The sequence below is a fragment of the Mesoplodon densirostris genome, chromosome 14 (assembly GCF_025265405.1).
Source record: "Mesoplodon densirostris isolate mMesDen1 chromosome 14, mMesDen1 primary haplotype, whole genome shotgun sequence".
In the NCBI taxonomy this organism is placed as follows: domain Eukaryota; kingdom Metazoa; phylum Chordata; class Mammalia; order Artiodactyla; family Ziphiidae; genus Mesoplodon; species Mesoplodon densirostris.
In genome coordinates this window covers 11,767,457-11,789,803 of record NC_082674.1, presented here as the reverse complement: position 1 = coordinate 11,789,803, position 22,347 = coordinate 11,767,457, and the positions used below count along the sequence as shown (strand labels likewise).

Here is a 22,347-nt window from a genome sequence, read left to right as displayed (position 1 = left end):
GTTGAGAGTCCGCCTGCCGATGCAGGGGACGCGGGTTCGTGCCCCGATCCCGGAGGATCCCACATGCCGCGGAGCGGCTGGGCCCGCGAGCCATGGCCGCGGGGCCTGTGTGTCCGGAGCCTGTGCTCCGCAACGGGAGAGGCCACAGCAGTGAGAGGCCCGCGTACAGCAAAAAAAAAAAAAAAAAAAAAAAAAAAAAAGGCAGGCTCTCCTACCCCTAAATCTCTTCAGAAAAGCCACAGACTGAAAAACTACTCAAGATCAAAAGTTGTATATCCAAGCTGACCTTTTTAAAAATTGCCCCCATTAAAGTCTAGGTGTATTCTCTCTCCTACAACGCAAATTGCTTAAAAAAAGGGAGTGATGGTCTTCAATATGCTGCATACAGAATACTGCAAGCTGAAGCTGCTTGTGAAACTATTATATTGCAAGCAGCAACCACAGATAGCTTTCAGCAAATTCCAGGCAATTTCTTATTCCATTCTGGTCATGTTTTCTGCAGGTTTGCTTTGAAACCATCATGTTTTCTTTAAACAGAACATTTTTAACACTCAAAAGAAAAATAGGAATATTCATGCTCAATTCCACTTTTGTCTTTATTTCACACCACAGACTCTTCTAGTCCTTTACTCTAATATTCCTGAAATCTGTGCATGACTCCCAAAGAAGTGAACCTATAAAATGACAACCTGGAACTGCTCTACACACCTTGGCTCTGAAATCTTGTTTGAGGAGAGAGCTGGGGAAACAAAAACAGCTCCCAGTCTGAGCAGATTTCCCCTTGACTATTATGAAATGCAACTAAAACAATCAGAAATCCTCTCTCACGACTAAAACCTTGGAATTCCTAACGTTCTAATAGGAGAAAAATGAAGAAAGTATAATACTGTGTTATATCTGAAGTCATCTTAATAGATTAGCAATATTAAAAGATAGCAGGCCTAATTTGATACATTTATTGCTATATAAATGTACGACTTTTAGTCTATAAGGCTTACTGCAACTTGTAAAACTGTGGATGTATAAAGGAAGGATGATAAAGGAAAAGAGAAAAACAACTGTCGAGTTAGGTAAGCCACCTAAAATTCCTGTTTGGAATAAAGGAATTTTATTTGCTGATGATACCATCAGCAAATAAACAACGATTTTCAAAATTTGTGATGGGCTCGTGTGTACGCGGACGAAAATGCTTTCCCTCTAGCTTAGATAGTCAACGTTACTGTTGATATAATAGAGCTTAACCACAAATAAATATCAGGTTTGTGCCTGGAAATTTCAGTTTTGGAAGGGCCTGAAGAAAACTAGATGCAGTATGGTCATTTCCAACTGACCCCTCCCCGCGCCCTGCTGCTTCTCGGCCAGGCCAAGCCCCTATCGGGCGCGGAGAGAAAAGGGCTCCTGAGCACCACTGCCACGTCAAAGAGCAAGAGGCCGGGGCTCCGAGAGCGGCCGCAGCAACGCCGCCGCATCGTTCTCGCAGCCCCTGGTGTCCCGGCAGGACAGCCGAGTGAAGGGAGGCTGGAAAGAGAGAAAGAAGAGAGCGAGCACGGGGAGGCCCGGCCCGGCCAGCACCTGGAGGGAAAGGCTCTCCCTGCAACACCGAGGCGCACCGATCGGGCCTCTCGCGCCGCCACCGATCCGCCCGCAGTGCGGGGACCGAGGGGACCGCTTTGGACAGCTCCCTCCTGTCCCGCGCGGCACCTGTGCGCCCCCGCCCCAAAGGCTCCCCTCCAGCCGGCCCAGGGCCGAGGCGTGCATCGGGCCGCCCGCTCCAGCCCCAGCTCCGCAGACGCACCGGAGAAGGCCGCCATCTTCGCCCAGTCCTCCGCGATTCAGCTCGCGTTCCCTCCCTCCGAAAGGACACGCGGCGCGGTAGCGGCCGGCGCTTCCGGCCCCCCCGCAACCCGGCCCGAGTGTGCCGCTTTCCAAGTCCCGGCAAGGACCCAGCTCCAAAAGAACTGTTCCGGCTAAAGAAAAGACCCGCCGCGGACTCCACGGCGCGGACCCAGTTCAGCTGCCCCTTGCTGTTCCTAAGTAGCCAGGACCCGTCATCATTAGACGTACTCAGTCACCTTTTATGTAGAGCATGCTATGTGTCATCAGGAGCACTTTTCCACATGCAAGGAAGCAGACGTTACGTGATGAGGGTCACACAATGGCCCAGGATGACCGGACAGCAAAACTGTACCATCTCTGCTGCCTCACTCAGACCCCGCAGCCTCTCAAAGATAAGCAGGGCTTTGTGGTGTGTGAATGACCTGGAGAGACTGAATTCATCGCCCAGAAAACCAGCGCTAGTGAGCGCCTGGCACCCAACAGTCATTTACTAAATACTTTCGACTGATTTCGGTCTCCCAACCTCCCTTCCCCGGTGTTTGATAGAGTATTGATAATTTCACATTTATTTGACGTCCTTACAGTTTGACTCTTCTCTTTGCAGAAAGATAGGAAAAGTAAACGAATGTTTAATCCTGCCAACAACTCTGTCAGCTTGTATTAGCATCTTTAGACGAAGATACTAAGTTTCAGGAAAATTAAGTAACTTATCTAAAGCCATATAGCTACTGAATGGCAGCGTGGTATCTGAGCCACATCCGCCTAACTTCAGGGTCCATGCTGTACCTAATGTGTAGCCTGCCCCAGAATGACATGAGAAAAGTCAAACCCTCAGGCAAGATGTTTTAGATGGACTTAGAACTACAACTTTTGGAGCCATACCCCCTGCGTTTGAATTCTAGCCCTGGCATTTGCTAGCTGTGTAACCTTGAACAAGTCTGGGCTTCAGTTTACTCATTTGTGAAAGAACCATGAATAATAGTACCTATCTTGAAGGATTGGTATGAGGCTTGAATAAAATAGGTAAAGCACCTACAACAGTGCACAGCACGTGGTAACAATATATGTGTTAGCTCTATTATTATACTATTACATGTAATAGGATTCACCTAAAGTTCCAACAAGGACAGTACAGTCAGGCCTGCCTGCAGCTTCCCACCTCCAGGGGGCACCATTCACATTATAGTCTATATTCTCATTATATTTTGTATAAATGTAGATGTGATACCCCCTGAGAGTTAGGCAATGTAGCAGTTCTGAATATATGCCACGTACGCCATATTTTTCCTCTTTCAAGGGACAAAGCATTTTCCAGGGGACTACTCAGAGGACTTTTGATCTCAGGAGTTTGGGAAGCAGAAGGCATGCTATGAGAAGCTGTGACTAGAAGACCCCAAGGCAGCAGGGCAGGAAAAGAGCCAGAGGGAAGAGAAGGCAGCTGTAGGAGGAGACCACTTTTCCAACAACTGTGGGGAAACGTGTGACTTTTTCCTCCCAGGGCTAACTGGACCTGTGGAGAGTGGACTTGAAGCTCTCTTCAAAGGGAACATGCCCAGGACTTCCCTGGTGGTCCAGCGGTTACTACTCCACACTTGCAATGCAGGGGGCACAGGTTCGATCCCTAGTCGGGATCCCACATACCACGCAGCCAAAAAAAAAAAAGGGAGGGGGAATGTGCCCAAGAAAGCTGCCTGGAGAAGCTAAATGATGCAGCGGACAGACCCTCAAAGGACCCTGTTTTATTCATACCTTTGAACCAGAGGACAGACATCACCTGCTTCACGGAAGTTGCATTTGGAGGATACCAGCAGAAGAATCTCCAAGAAACCAACAAAAAGTACCCCTGAGCTAAAAAAAAAATCAACCTTGGGAATTATTGAGCCAGAGAGCGCCAGATTCAGATCACAAAGGCACCAGCCAAATAAAGGTGGGTCTCCTCCATGTCCAGATTTTACAGCTCCCCAAGGGTCAGAAACAACAGCTAATGGTAGAGGGGAGAGCAGAAAAGAGATTGACTGCATCCTTCACCACATTGCTAAACTGGGGAGGGAGGAAGCTGTCATTTTGGTTAAAGTTGTGAGTTATGATCATGACACTGGACCCAATAGTTTAATTACAGAAATGAGACTATAATTGTGATGAAAATAGCCAGGCAACATTTCGTTATCTGGGAGTGACCAGAAAAACTCTGGAAGATGCTGGAGACTCCATCTAGGTCAGAGGAAGAAATAGTCTCTAGAGAGGGTTTCAAGGTAACAGATAATGTTTTCTGCTCATTCCCTATCAAGTTTAGCTTATTTAGTAAATATAATACGAGAGAGATATAATAATACCTTCAATAATGTGAATTGGGATATAATGTGATTGGCTTCCCTCTTTGGCAGGTAGGACAAGGCCAGGCAAAGAAGTGGCAGGCAACCCCTTCATCCAACCAAGAGATAAATGATGGGTGTCCCCAGTCCAGTATCCTGCTGGTCCACTCTGCCCAAAACAGGCTGATTAAATGGGCACATACTATCCGGGAGACAGTTCTGGAATCCTTGCCTGGCTCCAGAAACCCACCTACATAAATCATTAGGTAGGAAGACAACGACCACTAGGTGGCGCCAAACTGCAGTTGATCCCGGTAAAGGTTGAAAGGGACGTAAAACTCCCAGCTGGCACTTTTCCCTGGACATTTATTTCTATAACCTCACAATAACCCAGCATCGGGCTTCCCTGGTGGCGCAGTGGTTGAGAGTCCGCCTGCCGATGCAGGGGACACGGGTCCGTGCCCCGGTCCGGGAAGATCCCACATGCCGCGGAGCGGCTGGGTCTGTGAGCCATGGCTGCTGAGCCTGCGCGTCTGGAGCCTATGCTCCGCTACGGGAGAGGCCACAACAGTGAGAGGCCCACGTACCGCAAACAAACAAACAAACAAACAAACAATAACCCAGCATCTTATTGGGTTGGGTAATTGGACCTTTTGAACCCATAGCCAATCACATATGGTGGAATTTTGCTGTATTATCCATACACCCAGAGAGATTGTGTTATGTATTGACTTTTCAAGTAAGCTGTACTTACTAGGCCACTGCAGACCAGATAGATTTGCAGCTACAAAGTCAGGCCTACGAAATAGGTCCTTGAGATACCCAGGCCCTTGAGAGTATAGAGAGGATTTCCTTAAAAAAAAAAAAGGAAAAGTCTGACTGGCGATTACTCTTTGTGCTCTGGAATATGGACATGGTACCTGGAAAGGCAGTGATGAGCCTTGAAGATGAAAGCTTCATGCTAAGGCTATTGAAGCAGAAAATAGGAGGAGATTGGATCCTTGATGATGGTGGTGAGCCCAGGTCTGTCTGCCTCAAGACCTCTTGTGGCTGGAGAATGCATTACGTAGTTGAGCCACTGTTAATTCTCTCTGGCTCACCACCCAACACATACCTAACAGGTACAGAAAAGAAAGGAGATGAGACATTCATCAGTATAGATTTTGTGTAATGAATCACTCAGAAAATTTTTTCAAATGTTCTAGAATAGAGCAATAAGAAACCTATCGTGGCTGCTTCAAGATGGAGGCGACCTTGGCTTGAGTCATGAAGGCACCATCAAAAACAACCCTTGAGGAATGGCGGTCCTGTGGTTAGGATGCCATGCTTCCACTGCAGGGGGCACAGATTCGATCCCTGGGCAGGGAACTAAGATCCCACTTGCCAAGTGGCATGGCCAAAAAAAAAAAAAAAAAAAAGAATCACTTGAATTTAAAAACAAACAGTCCTTGAATATATGGTCGTTTCCTCACAACCAAAAATGAAGATGAAATGTGCCATATGTAATGGAGGAAGTGAGCCTGAACCCAGCCTAGGGAATATAATTCAAATCAGGTTGTTTACTTTGTCCTTTCATTGGCACCCAGCCACACTCCCCAGTCCCTATCCTGGCTCCTTCTGGGCTCTTGTTCCTAGCTCCTAAGGATCCAGCCACCACCAAGAGGGAAGCAGCAAGAGAGAGTTGTTTTAATGCAAAAGAAGTCAATTAGAAAATGCAGTATCTTCATTACGTGGCCCCCCAGAAATCCTTCCTCACAATAGATAATACAAACCCACTCATCATGCCACACAGGTAACTGCAACTTATCCCTCCTCAAAGGCTCCCCAGGAAGTTTGCCCTCAGATCTATGTCTTAGGAGAACAGAGAACTTGGCATCACCTGCTCTGGATCTTGAATCTTGCTGTGAGCAGATGTGGCCAACCTTCCATCAGGACACCCTCTCCACTTTGATACAGCTCTTGGTTGGTAAGACTACTGATTCCGTCTTCCTCAGGATGGCACACACCAGACCCTCCAAGTCTAGCCTCCTGCTTCCTGCCAGCATGTACCCTTGGGATCATTTTACCCTCCAGCATGTCAAACTATATAGAATTCCTTGGGGATTCCCTGGCAGACGAGTGGTTAGGATTCCATGCTTCCACTTGAGGGGGCACGTGTTCGATCCCTGGTTGGGGTGCTGTGCAGCACGGCCAAAAAAAAAAAAGAATATTAGAATTCCTTGCATACAGCAGGTTGCCTCTCACCACTGTGTATTTCCGATGCTGTTTCCTCTCCCCAGAATAGCCTTTCCCTGTTAGTTTCACTTATCTATTGCTGAGTAATACCCCCAAATGAATACAACGACCAATTTATTGGTCATGATTCTGTGAGCCTGGAATTGGGGCAGGACTTACCTGGCTGGTTCTTCTGTTCCACATGGCATGACCTGGGGTCATTCACTCGGTTGCATTCAGCTGGTGGGCTGGACTGGATGGTCTGAAAAGACTTCACTCTCATGGGTGGTGCTGTAGGGCTCCCGGACACCGCCTTGCTCTCTCCACGTGGTCAACTTGGACCTTCTCACAGCAGGATTAATCCCAGGGAAGACAGACTTCCTACATGGTAGCTGGGTTTCAAGAGGATAGGGCCCCAAAATTGAAAGCCGAGGCTGCATATCTCAAGTCAGCTGTGGAAGTAGCCCAGTGTCACTTCTGCCAGATTCTATTGGTCAGTACAAGTCACATGATCAGCACAGCCCAGATTCATGAGGAGCGGAAACAGGCTCTACCTCTTGATGCAAGGAATGACAAACAGTGTGCTGCCATCTGTAGTATACCACGCCTCTCTTCTTGGCAAACTCCTAATTATTATTCCGATTCAGCTAAGCTAGCAACTTGCAGCAAATCCTGCTTAAGGCCAATCCCCAGCTAACAGATACTGCTTGTTTGCCCCAATGTTTATTTCTCTTTTTCCTTAAATTTCTGACTTTAAGCCAGATGTATGGCTTCCCAGAATAAAGACTCCACTTCCTGGGTTTCCCTGGTGGCGTAGTGGTTGAGAGTCCGCCTGCCGATGCAGGGGACACGGGTTCGTGCCCCGGTCCGGGAAGATCCCACATGCCACGGAGCAGCTGGGCCTGTGAGCCATGGCCGCTGGGCCTGCGTGTCTGGAGCCTGTGCTCCACAAAGGGAGAGGCCACAACAGTGAGAGGCCCATGTACCGCAAAAAAAAAAAAAAAAAAAAAAGACTCCACTTCCTAACCCCCCTGGTAGCGGGGCCGTATGCCTGTGTTCTGGCCAGTGGCATATAAACAGAAGTGCCCTTAATGGAGTTGGTGCATCCTTCTTGCTCTTGCTCCTTCCTCTTGCTGGAATAGGGATGCAATGGCTGGGGTTTGAGCAGCCATATTGGACCATGAGAAGAAAGCCATGTACTGAGGATGGCAGAACAATACGAGACAAGTAGCTGAGTCCCTGGCACCAAGGAACACTGTACCAGCCAGAACTGTGACTCTAGATTTCTTACATGAGAGAGAAATAAACATCTATCTTCTTTGTTTTGGGTTTTCTCTCCCAAATGACCAAACCTAATCCTAATTTATATACCCCTCCATTAGTTATCTATTGCTACAGAACAGTGACCCCAAAAATCTAGTGACTTAAAACAGTGAACATTTATTATCGCTCACACTTCTGTGGAGCAGGAATTCAGGAGCAGCTTGGCTGGGCATGTCCACTCAGAGCCATTCTTGCTGTTGTAGTCAAGCTGCTAGCCAGGTTTGCAATCATCTGAAGTCTAGGGGGCAGGGGCGGGGTGGGGGAGGGGAAAGATCAGCTCGTAAAGGCCACTGGCTCTTATGACTGCGTGGCAATTAGCAGGAGGCCTCTGTCCTCCACTTGGACCTCTTCTAGGGCAGCTTGAATGTTCTCATGAGATGGTTGCTGGCGCCCCCTACACCACCCCCCTTTGCCACCGAAACCAGCGATCCTAGTAAACAAAGCAGAGTGAGTGATATCTTTTACAGCCTAGCCATCAAAGTCACACTGCCACTTCTGCCATATTTCATTGGTCACAAAGGCCTGTTCACAGGCATGAGACACACACAAAGGCATGAGGACCAGTGGATGAGGATCATTTAGGGACCAGCTCAGAGGTTGCCTTCCACACCCCCCTGCTTCCCTAACAGACCCCTTATTTGTTCAAGTAGCAGGTGGCAATCCCTCAACATAAGGAAAAAGCCTGTTCATCCTCTGGGGTAAGTCATGCTCCTTCCGGACCAGCAATTGTTGTCATTAAGTTTGTTGGCTTAGTCTACCCTGTTTTTCACAGTTTACCTGACTCAGAAAGCAGTTTGGAGACAGCGAAGGCTCATGTTTAAACATCCTCTTTTTTCCCTCTGAATTTCCTACAGCTTCTGAGCTGAGCAACAATCATTGAATTTTACGCTTTTGTCAAAATAAGCTGTCAGAAACAGGTCCAGATCTATTAGAATGCAACATCATTCTCGCTGCCCCAGTGTTCACCTTATGGTACAGGGACCAGAGAGAGCCAGCAAATGGACATAAATCCAGAGACCTATAATTTTCTATCCCCTGAAGAAGTGGCCACAAAGTCCATCACTCCAGATATATGGGAAGCAGAAGACAAAGGACAACTCGGATGAGTTTCAGGGGGGCTGTAACACAGAAAAAGAGATCTTACTAACTGTGTCGGTCTCGTCATAAGCAAGCCAGGCAGGGACATGATTTATGGCTGGGTGCTGAGTGGCCCGCAGGCACGAACACCACTCCGACCCCCCTGCCCACCAGCTCCTGTGCTGATCAGCTCCTGCCAGCGACGCCGATGGCTCGTGGGGAAATGGCTCCACACTTAGAGTCTGAGCAGGAGAACACGGCCTGGAGGTTGTGGGTGTTGAAGAACAGGCTCTGCACCAGACAGATGTCCTGAATCCAGCTGCCCAGAATCTGCCAGGACCCCTGAGTTCCATTACCTGCAAAAGAGACACATTTTGCACCTGCACCTAGGGTGCAGGCTTGCTTTCTCAGCCTCTCTCCCCGGGTCCTTGTTTTACTGCACTTCCTTCCTATCTGTGAAACTGATCACTTGTTAACAAGGTCTGTGATTTTTTTTTGTTTTTTGTTTTTACTTTTTTTGGCCACACCACATGGCTTGTCAGATTTTAGTTCCCTGACCAGGGATCGAACCTGTGTCCTCGGCAGTGAGAATGACGCATCCTAACCACTGGACCACCAGGGAAATCCCCAAGGTCTGTGAATTTTATTTGAAGCAGACTGAAACAAGACCACTTGCTGTATTTAAAGAAGGAGGGGGTTGATAAAAAGGGTGGTCAAGAATTCTTCAAAATGATTTATTCATTTTGACAGACCCAGGGAGAAGATAAATCCATCTTCCTGTGGAATTCAATGTTCCACAGGGCCAAACGGAACATTTTGGTCTGGAGTTCTGGTTTTGTATTTCTGTTTGTTTGTTCTTAATAGCTGAAACAATCAGTCATTATCATAAGCCTGACATATTTTTTTTCAGTTGCCTTCATAATAGAATTATGAAGTTCAAATAACAATTATGCAATTGCCAGGGAAAATCCAAAGATCTTTTTTCCAAGACAAATATAGGTTCTATGTATATGTTACTCCAGTCGGCAAAGTCCATGTTGATGGGTAAGAGACATTCTGGGCAAAGTCCATTCTCCAAATCTTCACAGTTAATGACAGCTTTGCTGTTCTTACTCCAGGTACATCAGGCATATAGCTAAATGATTGATAGATTATAGATAGATAGGACAGCACCCAAAGTGTATTGAAAATAGCTCATATTTGAGAGAGATTATCTAACAGGCTATTTAATTGCTCTGAGGCATATACTTTGAGTTCCCTTTGTTGCAGCTCTGTATCCTTTGGTGAAGTCGTAACAGAAAAAAGAGGGCCATCAGAAAAATTACTTGCTCCAATTTTTTGTATTTTACAAAACTACATTTGAAAAGAATATCCTCTTTGATTTTCAGGTTCTCTTAATACAAAGACCTATAGGAAAAATTTCAATTTGAGTTTATTTAGCCTAGGTTAAACAGAAAACATGCACAGAGCTTATGCGACACATTTGCACTCCCCAATCCCTTCTACATGCTCAGAACCCTTAGAAAGAAATTCACAGTCTGGGTAGAAAGCAGTTTCCTTTAGGAAATCAATACCATCCATTTTCCTTCAATCTTTGTATGGTCTCTGTTATATTATGATCCCAAATTGCCATGTTTTGTGTTATAGTCACTCATATAGATCTTCTTAAATCCTTTCAGATATAGCTCATAAGCAACATGAAAGCAAACGCTGTGATCTCCTAATCCCCTAATGTAGCACCTAGTGCAAAGAGGGATTCTGTAAATATTTACTGAATAAATTAATAAAATATATCAACATAAAAAAAATTCTTCAAAATGCCTGGAGAAAATAATCCTGAATATGGTGGAAATTTATTCTGCCTGGTCATATAGTTTCCCCTGATGTTATAATAGCGAGACTGGGAATTCGTAAAGGCTGCTTCAAGTGTCTCTCTGAATAGTCATGTTCCAGTTACTATGACTGCATAAAAAATTACCTCAAAATGTAGTGGCATAAAAGCTTCATTTATTATGCTCGTAGATTCTGGGAGTGAGGACCCTGCACAGGGCACAGCAGGAAGGGCTTATCTCTGTTCCTCAGTAACTAGCACCTCAGCGGAAAGACTTGAAGGCTAGAGGTTAGAGTCATTTGAAGGTTCCTTCACTCACGTGACACACTGGTGCTCATGACACAGAAACCCTAGCTGGGGCTGTTGGCCAGCTGTGGCCTCTCCATGTGGCCTGGGCTTTCTCACACCATGGTGGTTGTATTCCAAAAGCAGCATCCCAAGGACCCTGTGGTCTTTAATGACCAAGTTCAGAGGTCAGGCGGTGTCACTTCCTCCCCTTTCTACTAATTGAGGCAGTTACAAAGTTCTGCTAGGTTAAAGGGGATCATAGATTCCACCATTTAAAGGGGGAATGTCAACATTTCATTGTAAGAAAAGCATGTGGGACAGGGTATAACTTGGTGTGACCATGTATTAGTCATAGTTCTCCAGAGAAACAAAACCAATAGGATGTGTATATGTAGAGAAAGAGATTTATTTTAAGAAATTGGCTCATGCCATTATGGAGGTTGACAAGGTCAAAATCTACAGGGTGGGCTGTCAGACTGGAGAACCAGGAGTTGCTGATAATGTAGTTCAAATCCAAAGGCTGTCTGCTGCCAGTTTCCTCTTGCTTGTTGGAGGTCAGCCTTTTGTTCTATCAAGGCCTTCAACTGATTGGATGAGGCCCAACTTTACCCAGACAAGTTAACACATAAAATTAACCATCACAAGTCCAGCTCTTGTCAACTTGGCATCTCCTTAAACCACCTTAATCTCAAAATGAAGATAATAACGAGGTCATACTTCTACCTAACATGATACAACTATCCTGTGTACATCTGAAAACTCACTAACCCTTTCTCCAGAGGAGGATGCAACATCCTTGCATGCTGTTTACTCTTGTTGATACCTTGTAACTTGAATACCATGATGCAAGGTTATCAATACTTAAATACTATGACATAAAATAAATACATCTTATGTTGCACGATAAAGGGATTTTAAAAAGGGCAGGAAATGAAGCTATCTGTCGTGTGTGTGTAAATATATCCATATATGTATGGATATGAATCACACGTTCATAACAAAATAAGGAAGAAATACTCATGATACTTGTAGCCCATATTTCTGAAACTGGTCATGTGGTGGTAGCTGGTATTTGTAATTACCTTCTTCCACTGCCCATTCCATATCCCCTTGCCCTTGGGCCTCATGCCTTCATTACCACAATATCCCACTGATTAGATATCAACCCTATTCCATGTGGAGGGAAATACACAAGGCATGAATGCAAGGAGGCTGGGACCATTGGAGGACAATTTTGGGGATGGGCTTCCACACCTGGAAATAACAAATATTTCTCCATTTTTCAGATGTCAAGTTCAAGTCATACAATGGATAGAAATAAGGCAGAAGTGTTCGGACCTGGACTAGATCAGGGAGGATTGTGTATGTCAGATTAAGAAGATTGGTTTAATCTGGTAGATGTGTGGCTTTCAACCTCAGAGTGCCCTCACCTGGAGGATTTGTTAACATGAAGATGTGAGCCCCTCCTCCCCAGAGTTTCTGATTCAGTAGGTCTAGGGTTAAACCTATCATTTGCTTTTCTCACAAGTTTCCAGGTGATGCTGCTGCTGCTGCTGATTGGGGGACTACAGTCTGAGAACCTCTGTTGTGGGTAAAGCAGATTTTAAGCAAGACAGTGATGTGACCAGATTTTTATTTTATGTAACTCTTTCTGGTGATTTTGTGAAGCATAGATTTGTGTAGGCTCCATCACAGGCTTTCAGCCATACACATAAGATATAACTGAAACTTGAACCAGGACAAAGAATGTCCGACTGGAAATGACAGGTAAGAAAAATATCATTAAATGTCCCTGTTTGATGGCTCTTTGGATTTGATTGGGGTGGGGGGAGGCGGGAAGAGTTGAACTGGAGGAGATGAGAGAGGAAAAAAGGCCTTAGTGGGCTTCCCTGGTGGCGCAGTGGTTGAGAGTCTGCCTGCTGATGCAGGGGACACAGGTTCATGCCCTGGTCCGGGAAGATCCCACATGCCATGGAGCGGCTGGGCCTGTGAGCCATGGCCGCTAAGCCTGCGCATCTGGAGCCTGTGCTCCGCAACGGGAGAGTGAGAGGCCACGACAGTGAGAGGCCCGCGTACCGCAAAAAAAAACACAAAAAACACAAAAACTCATGATTGATTCCTCATCAGCTTCATTGAATCCTTGTTCTCTAGGTTAATATTTCCATTGTAGGTTTCCATTGCAGGCAACTCAAGGATAAACTGAAGGACTTGACCATAATTTCGCTACAACTGTAGTAAAAAAGAAAAAGAAAAAATCATAGCTCATAAGCGGTTTATTTATTGAGAGAAATTTTCCTTGAGCCTGTATTATTTGCTGGAGAAAAGAAATGATTTCTGAAAGTTACAATCTCTCTTTTAAGCAAAAAGGGTTAATGGGTAACAGTTACATAACCATGAATAATTCATGAAGTCAATAAAAGTGTATTCAGAGCCTTCCTTCAAGCTGGGTTTACAGCTGGATTAAAAAGCCATTGTCCCTGTCCACAAAGAATTACAACATTTTGGTATTATAGTTGCCTTTTGAAGTTTTGAATTATCGGTGTTATTTGAGACTCCCTAGGTGTCCACAGTCTGTGGACATGAATGGTAGTCATCATTGGAACATGAAACGCTGTAATTTCACTGGTTTTGTGCCTGGTTGGTGACACGGGACCCTTCATCATTTGTAAGATCCCCTACCAAATACTTCCAGGGAGACCCAGAGGCATCTTAAACATGTGGGCAAATGAGTCCATTCCTTTTGGATACTGCCAGTCACCTCCCCCTAGAGCCATTGTTGATCTGCTGTCTGTGGTCTGTGTGCCTGTGAGCTGTGTAGTTGTTTTTGGCAAAGCTGGGGAGAATGCCTTGCCCTTTGTGTTTCCCTCTGTGAGGTTGAGAGTGTTTTATTTCAGGCAAACGAACAAACACCAAGAGTGCTTGCTAAAATATAAAAACACCAAGAGTGCTTGCTAAACACCAAGAGTGCTTGCTAAACTATAAAAACAAATACTTAACTTTTAAAATGAATGGATGAGTTTGTCAGAAAGTAAAGGAAACCCAGAGTCCTGGCAATAGGCAGGAGAATACATGGAAGAAGCAAGCAGTGAAGTCGCCGGGTGCTTTAGGGACACATTAGGGATGGAGCTCTGATTTCAGGGCTGACATAGAGGTGGGTGGGATGGGATAGGGGACAGGGATTAAAGCCTTGGGCCTGTGAAAGGAGGGAAGTTGGATCACTGATCCCCTTGCATAAAGGTAGGACCCATGAAGAGCTATGCAATTAAAAATACATCTCATAAGACACAGTCCTACAGCAGATAAACTCGTCTGCCCAGCCTGGAATATGAGTGGATATAAAGGTGTCTTTTGAGAATTTGTGACCACAGCCTGACCCTCTTGTAAGTCCGGGGGCTAAATTCACATTATTTGTAATACCTGAAATATAGATTCTTAAACTGGACCCAAGTCTCGCACGTGCCTTTGCAAAAGTGAAGGCAAGTCTTCTCAGGGGGAAGGCACCCTCTAACCCAGGCCTCAAAAAATGCTCACAGATTGTATTCCAAAGCACATGAGTGAACAATCTCTCTCTCTTTCTCACACACACACACACACACTACATAAGGAAATAAGCCACCATGAGCAAGACTCAGCAGGAAAAGAAAATCCTTAAAGGCTTCAGGTGTTAGAAATATCAGGTAGAGAATATGAATTATGTTTGATGTATTTCTAAAAGTAGGAATTGAAACATAAGTAAGAAATAATCAACTAACAAAATGACCGGCATACTTGAATTTTAAAAAGAACTTGTAGAAATAAGATATATAATTGATTATGAAGACCTTGGTGGAAAGGTTAATTATAGACTAAACAGAGAAGTGAACGAGCGAACTGAGAGAGATGAAGAAATGATACTGAATACACAACACAGACACCCACAAAGATGTAAAGTGCAACATACATCTAAAGAGAATGGTGTCCAGGCAATATTGGAAGAGGTAATGACTGATTAAAGGAGCAGGGAAGAAATTATATTCCAAACTTCTGAAATTACTCTTTATGGGACAAGGCGAGATTGGAAGAGAGTATTGTGTGTGTGTGTGTGAAGTGCGTTTGGATGTGTATGTGAGTGTGTGGTTTTGTGTTAGCTTAATGATTATTGTACCATCTTATTCCAATGGGAGAATTTTCGCTTTACCTCGTTTATGTTTGCTTATTTACTCTGTCCTTTCCTGTCTCAAAGGGATAGTTTTCTTTATTTTTAAAATTCTGTTCTATGGTTTGGAAGCTATGTGTTATGTTTCTTTCTTTCAAAGAAAATATATAATTAACAGTATATTTTTCTATCAAAATTTGCAGTTATTTAGAATCTCTGTCCCGCTCCCAAATCAGAAAGGATTTTATCACACTATTTATTGGACTCTCCCATATCCCTTGATTGTGCTATCGAAAATTATAGATTTACATTTTTTCCCAAAATTTTATTATGAAAGTTTTCACATATAGCAAAGTTGAAAGAATTTTACAGTGGACACTCATGTACCCACCACTGAGATTCTATCATTCGTATTTTTTCACACTTGTTTTTTTTCTTTCTTTTTTTTGTGGTACGCGGGCCTCTCACTGCTGTGGCCTCTCCCGTTGCAGAGCACAGGCTCCGAACGCGCAGGCTCAGCGGCCATGGCTCACGGGCCCAGCTGCTCCGTGGCATGTGGGATCCTCCCGGACCGGGGCACGAACCTTTGTCCCCTGCATCGGCAGGCGGACTCTCAACCACTGCGCCACCAGGGAAGTCCTCCACACTTGTTTTATGACGTCCCTTTCCATTTATTCATCCGATCTATCCATTAATTCATCTTACTTTTTGATGCTTCCAAGCACATTACAGATCACTTACCTTTGTTTTTAAACCAGACAAAAGAGCTATTCTTAGTAATAAGTCAATGGTTGATTAATTTACCTTTTTTTTTTTTTTTTACTAATTTTTTTGCTCACTTCTTACACTTGCTGCTCATTTTTGCATCTGTCACTGCATATGCCTCTGGTAAGGCTATTCCCCAGTTTGTTGTTCCATATGATTTGTGAGTGAGGAAAATGGGGGAAAGGGGCCTGTGTGAATTGGGCAGTGAATTAGAGTAAATGAACTTTAAGCAAGGGGCTGGCGGTTTCTTCTTAGCTAATACCATGCTTGAACTTTACAACGTCTATTTGCCTGCCAAGACATATTATGGCAGTATTAGAATATTTATAGAAGGATTGACTGGGATTCTTCAGGCTTTCTGGAGGAAATAGAATGTCTTGGGTTGCTCTGCAAAGCATTTTATTATTACGATGAAAATTCATTCTCTTCATAAAGAGCTACCATTCAATACATAGTTTACCATTCAATCAAGTACAGATATATGACATCTATAACAGGCAGCATTTAAATGTCCAAATTAAATTTTGCTATACAATTTCAAATTTAAATGGAAGCAACTTCATATGATGAACTAATCTCAGAGGTCTCTAATAGGCAGAAATGTAAAGGGTTAAATGCAGAATCATTAATGACTTCTGGCTTCATGGGCTTTTTAGCTGATGGGAGTTAACCTGCTAAGCTTCTACTGAACCTATCACTTAATGATAGCTCTACTTGGAAGAATTAAGAGGATAAAAATGATTCTTTTATGTGAGATGTTGATAAGTAATTTTTGTCTGGTTCTAAGGTAGAAATGTCTATGGCCATCAGCAAAGTGGAGGAGAATTATATTTTAGTTCAGTTGAGGCACACTCTACGCTGTGAGGATAGAAAGAAATGGGGACATTTTCTGTCTTTTTTTTTTCCTTACCCTCATCAGAGGCTTATACAAACATCAGTTACTTCTCTTTAAAAGGGATATATCACAATACCTTCTCTATTAATAACTTGAACATTAGACAAAACAGTGTTTCGATTCTGGATCCACTATTACTTGTGTGTAAACTTGTTTGGGTGACAATGACTCAGAGCCTGAGTTTCCTCATTTGTACGTATATTAACCCTTCCCTTGCAGTGAAAAGGTATAACAAAGTACCTGGCACAGTGCTTGGAGCCATTATTGTAGCCATTATTATTATTATGCCTATTTTGGAATCGTCTCAATTTTTATTTCAATCTTATTTCCTTAAGTAGCTCACAGAGTTACCATTTGTTTTGGTTATTTGGAAAACATAATTTTTCCTTTTAGAATGACTTATTTGTGATTTAAATTATCTTTAAACCAGACTGGGACCTTCAGCTAAATTAAGAAGTTGGTTAGATGACCACGGTAATACATGGCAACCGAACTCGTGTCTGTGACATATTTAATACCCCCTACCGCTGAGAGAACAGGTTGGTAGTACTCCCATCTCACATGTTGGAACTTCTGGTCATCCAAGACAGTTCATTTCCACTTTCCACCATCTAAATGCTCCCTGTGATGTGCTGTGGTGTGAAGGAAGGGGTGCATGACCAAGACCTGGAGAACTGTGTTTGAATTTTGAGTCTGTTGTGACCTTGAAGTTTTCTGAGTTTTCGTTCCCTTACCTGTGAAATGGGGATCTGAATGTCACCCCAGAGCTTCTGTTTATTCACATCAGCAGTGGCTGTGAGGATGAAAGGGCCCTGTAAGCCATGAATACTCTCAGTGTATGAATTAATAATACTGTCAATGTGTTATTAACTAATAACTCAACTCGGAAGCCACATTGCAGACAGCCATACATTACAGACTCTAAATTAGGTAAATCTGCAAAATCCACTGGTAGAAGTGGCAAGAGAGAAGTGGTTTCAAGGCATTGCAACTCAACTCAAATTAGCTTAAGGTGAGTGTACTCGCTTGCTTACCTGGGAGGATGGAAGCACGCAGATGTCACTTGTTTCAGGCACGTTGATAGCAAATGAAGTCTCCCGCTCTCTGGTTTTCCTCTGCGTGTTGGTTTCATTCTCTGACCATGCAGACAGCCTTTCCCTCCATTGTGAGTACAATGGCTGTTGACAGCTGCCAATCTGTGTTCTTCAAACTTAGTGATCCAAAAAGGAAAGGTGCTTTTTTCCACCACTTAAATCTTTAAAATAAATAAATAAATAAATTGCAGGGAAGAATTCTCTGCCCAATGCTTGAAGTCAGGGGAATGGGGCCCTCTGAGGGGGCAGACATGGATCAAGGAGGCAGAGTTTGGGGACCGGCAGCCCCACGAGAATTTCCCGGCTGAGGGAAGGAAGAGGCAGTTGGAGCAGTTCTCCAAGAGCAAAAGGCCTGGGCAGACCCAGCGACAGCTGTCACTGTGCGTACGAGGGAGGAAGAAGAGGGTGACGATGAAGAGTCTTGCTGTCCTTATGAACTGCTCGAGGTCTCGTCATTAAATCAGCCACTCTCCTGTTTACGGTCAGTGTGACCATCATCTTGGTTTGTCCAGGACAGTCCTAGTTCATGCCTGTTTTCCTGGCATAATTATTAAAATCATCCCTTTTCATTTTCAAAAGTGTCTCAGGGACTTTCCTGGCGGTCCAGTGGTTGAGACTCCACACTTCCATTGCAGGGGGCACGGGTTTGATCCCTGATCAGGGAACAGATCCTGCATGTCGCGCAGCACGGCCAAAAAAAAAAAAAAGAGAGCGAGAAGTTCACATGTGTCTCCGTTTGGACAGCTAATTAGTGACTGTAAATAAGATCCATTAGCTATTTGGCTTCAGTCACCCAACCCATCTTAAATCACTCCTCCCTTGACTCAGGTGAACTTTGATTTGCGCTTTGATCACGTCTCTGCCTTTTCTTTCCAACCCCAGTGCCTGATGGTCTCCATCTGGAGCACTTCTCAGGACATATGTATTCTTACCACCTTCTTCCGCATTACTGGTCACCTCACATTCTTCCCTTCCCAGGAATATTCTGGATTTTAAATGGTGGTGACGAAGACTTCATAATCTGTCTATCTGCTCCAAGCACCTCCGGTAGCAGAATCTTCCTTCCAGGAATTGCTCCAAGTTAAATGTCCAGTCACTTTCCAAATAGTCCTGTTTCTGCCTGTGCTTTTGTTTCTTCAGAATACAAGCCCCTCCTCAGAGGTCAGCCAGGCATGGCTTTATGTTTCCTGTTCTGGTGTGCAAACTATGATAAATGGGCTAAGGGTGAGGATGGATAAAGCAAAGAACACAGCGGGATGATGGTGAAAGAAAAAAAAAAATTCTTGGTAATGCACTTGTGGTGGTCTCCCGCGAATACAGTCTAAGAAGGGAGCATCCTTTGTCAGCTTGGCCTGTTACCTCCCGGCTATGCTTGTGTCCATCAGGTGGAGGTAGAGAAGAAAATGAACGAAGTAGAACACAATCTCAATTTCTATCCGAGAAAGGATGAGCTAGGGAGAAGAGCTGAGGAGACGAGGCGCACAGAAACGGGACGGGGCGCTGTGGAGGCCCCGTATGTTCCAGGGTCCACCCCCGACACTGTGTTCCCTCCCAGTGAACGGTGTTCCAACTCCTTCACTTTCGGCAGCACGTGATGTAAGAAGTGCGCCCTGAGGCTCTGCAACTTGCCAGCCCGAGTGGGGTGGGGAGAGGAGATGTCTGGTGTTTGCATTTGAAGATTTGATAAAAAGACACAGCTGCTGAGAAGAGAAGTACTTGGGGGAGACAATGTGTAAAAAAGGTTCTGGGGGGAGTTTTTCATTTATTCAACCAATAATATATATTTGGCCTCTGCTCTGTGCCAAGCACTGTTATCAACTCTGGGGATTTGGCAGGGATGGATATAGCATCTGCGAGATGAAAGGAAAAAGATATATATTGGTCTCTGCCCCTGGTTCCCGGCACAGAGCTCCTAAAACCCTTGTAATTTCTCTCTCTCTCTTTTTTTTTTTTTTTGCGGTACGCGGGCCTCTCACTGTTGTGGCCTCTCCCGTTGCAGAGCACAGGCTCCGGACGCGCAGGCTCAGCGGCCATGGCTCACGGGCCCAGCCACTCCGCGGCATGTGGGATCTTCCTGGACCGGGGCACGAACCCGTGTCCCCTGCATCGGCAGGCGGACCCTCAACCACTTCACCACCAGAGAAGCCCCCCTTGTAATTTCTTAAGTGGTGAGGATACTAGGAGCATCTCTTGTTCTAATGAGCTGACTGTGACTGGGCTCCCAGATGGTGACTGGTCACCAGAGAGACCAAGCAATGATTAGAAGCTTTGAATTTTTAGTTCCCCCACCCATCTTTCAGAGAGGGGAGAGGACTGGAAATAGAATTGATAATTGATCACACATTCATGAGGAATCTTCCATACAAATCCCACCGGTAGGGGCTTCTGAGAGCTCCAGACCGGTGAATTTGTCCACACTGGGAGGATGACGCACCCCACCTCCACGGGGACAGAAGCTCCTGTGCTCAGGACCCTCCCAGACCTCACCCTCTGTATCTCGTCATCTGGCTGTTCATCTGTATCCTTTATCATATCCTTTAGCAAGAAACGTGTTTCCTGGAGTTTTGTGAGCTGCTCTATCTAGCAAGTTAATTGAACCCAAGGAGAGGGGCCTTTGGAATCTCCAGTCTATAGCCAGTTGGTCAGAAGCAGTTTTCTGACTGGCATCTGAAGTGTGTGTGTCTATGAGGTGGGGTTAGTCTTTTGGGACTGAGCCCTTAACTTGTAGGATTGATACGATCTCCAGTTAGATAGTGCCAGAACTGGGCTGAATTCTTGGACACCAGCAGTTGTCCAAGAACTTGTTGGTGTGGGGAAAACCTCCACACACTTGTTGACCAGAAGTGTCAGAAGTGAAGAGCTTTGTGTACGAAGTGGAGGAGACTCCCAGGGAAGAAATACATTGTAGGGAAGATCTGGATTTTCCCTTACACAGGTGGAAAGCTGACTCTTTTCCATTTTAGCATCTGTATGTATACAGGAGAGCACTTTGTTCTAGCAGAGCAGAGTGAAAGTGAAAGGGGACAGACAATAAACAGAAGTAATAACATATAAATTATATAGCATTTTGGGTAATGACAAGCGTTATGAAAAGAATGTAGAGTGGGTAAGGGAGATCTGGAGGGCTGGAGATCAGGGAAGGTGGTTACAAATTTAAACTGAGCGGTCAGGGTAGGCTTCAGAGAGAAGACGACATTTGAGCAAAAACTTGGAGATGAGGGAGAGAGGCAAATATCTGGTAGAGGAGGGCTGTTCCCTCTTCCAAGGAGAGGGAACAGCTCTTGCCAAGTGCTTGAAGAGGATGTGTGTCTGGTGTGTTCAGAAACAGCAAGGCCAGCGTGGCTGAAGGTGGCTGTGGAGCGGGAGATGAGGTGAGAGAAGAAGCGGGTGCAGGCAGGGGATGCAGGCTTGCTTTGAGGTCATTTAACTTTGGGAGACACAGGAGGCCTAGGCTTCCCAGAGGAGGGTTTTAATTGCATCTCTGCCTGATGCGTCTTGATGGATATTATACAATATAACTCCTGCAAGATATCTTCAGTATTTGTGTTTCTTTTGAATGTGACACAGTGCTAATTCCCTGGACACTGTGTATTCATTCAGGTTGCAATAGGCTCTGCTTACAGGGCAGGGCTTTCCACAGAGAGGCACCTGTTGAATGAAGGAATGAATCAATGAATGAACAAATGAGACTGGACCTCCAGGTAGGTCCTCAACCTATTATTTCCACTTTATTGCCCCACACTCTTTCTGGACTTGGGTTCTAGTCAGCTGCCTGCGCTTTCAACTAGATATTTCTGCCTCTGTCTTTGCTCACCCCACTTCCCCCTACTTGAAAGGCTCTCACCAAACCCTCTCCACTTGATTCGAATTCTATCTGTTGTTAAAGACCCAGGATACACTCCACTTCCTCCAGGAAGCCCCTCTAGACCCTCCGGCCTTCGTTGCCTTTTCTGAACTTCTATAGCATCATTCTTCTGATACCTTTTTTTTTTTAATTTAAATTTTTAACTTTTTTTGGCTCTGCCGTGCAGCTTGCGGGGATCTTAGTTCCCCAACCAGGGATTGAACTGCAGGCCCACAGCAGTGAAAGCGCTGAGCCCTAACCACTGGACCACCGGGGGAATTCCCCTGATACCTTTCATTAGGTTCATTAGTTTATACCTTTCATTAGTTCAACCTGTTGCACTGGATAACTTTTTGGTGTTTATTTAAAAACCGCTGTTTGCCCTCTTTCTATAGGTAGGCAACGAACACACAAATGCTAGATCTCAGGGATATGATCTATCACTTTTGTTTTATAGCAGCTGACTGGATAAGAGAGGTTCAGGCTTGGCTGACCTCACGCAATTAATAAACAGGGAGTGCACCGGGACCAGGACCTAAGTAGTAGCCCAGACAAGCAATAGGCATTGTCCCATGTATTGACACAACGGTTAACCCAGCATTTCCTTTCCACGCCCTGTTAACTCCACCCCCTTCCCCGTGAACCAAAAGCGGAGCGGCCAGGGAATCTTGTCCCTTGCGGGATGCCGTAGGGGCCCGCCCCCAGCTGCTCTGGCCCCGCCCCCAGCTGCTTA

General features: G+C 45.0%; 1 protein-coding gene across 1 annotated transcript in view; it reads right to left on the bottom strand.

Moving 5' to 3' along the window:
• Positions 1-1,900, bottom strand: part of DDX1 (DEAD-box helicase 1) — a 34,062-nt gene extending 32,162 nt beyond the window's left edge. Inside the window, exon 1 of the mRNA XM_060117210.1 lies at positions 1,796-1,900. Within this exon, the coding sequence (XP_059973193.1) occupies positions 1,796-1,811 (16 nt within the window). The 5' untranslated portion in view covers positions 1,812-1,900. The remainder of the gene's footprint in view (positions 1-1,795) is intronic.
• Between the last annotated feature and the right edge of the window lie 20,447 nt (positions 1,901-22,347).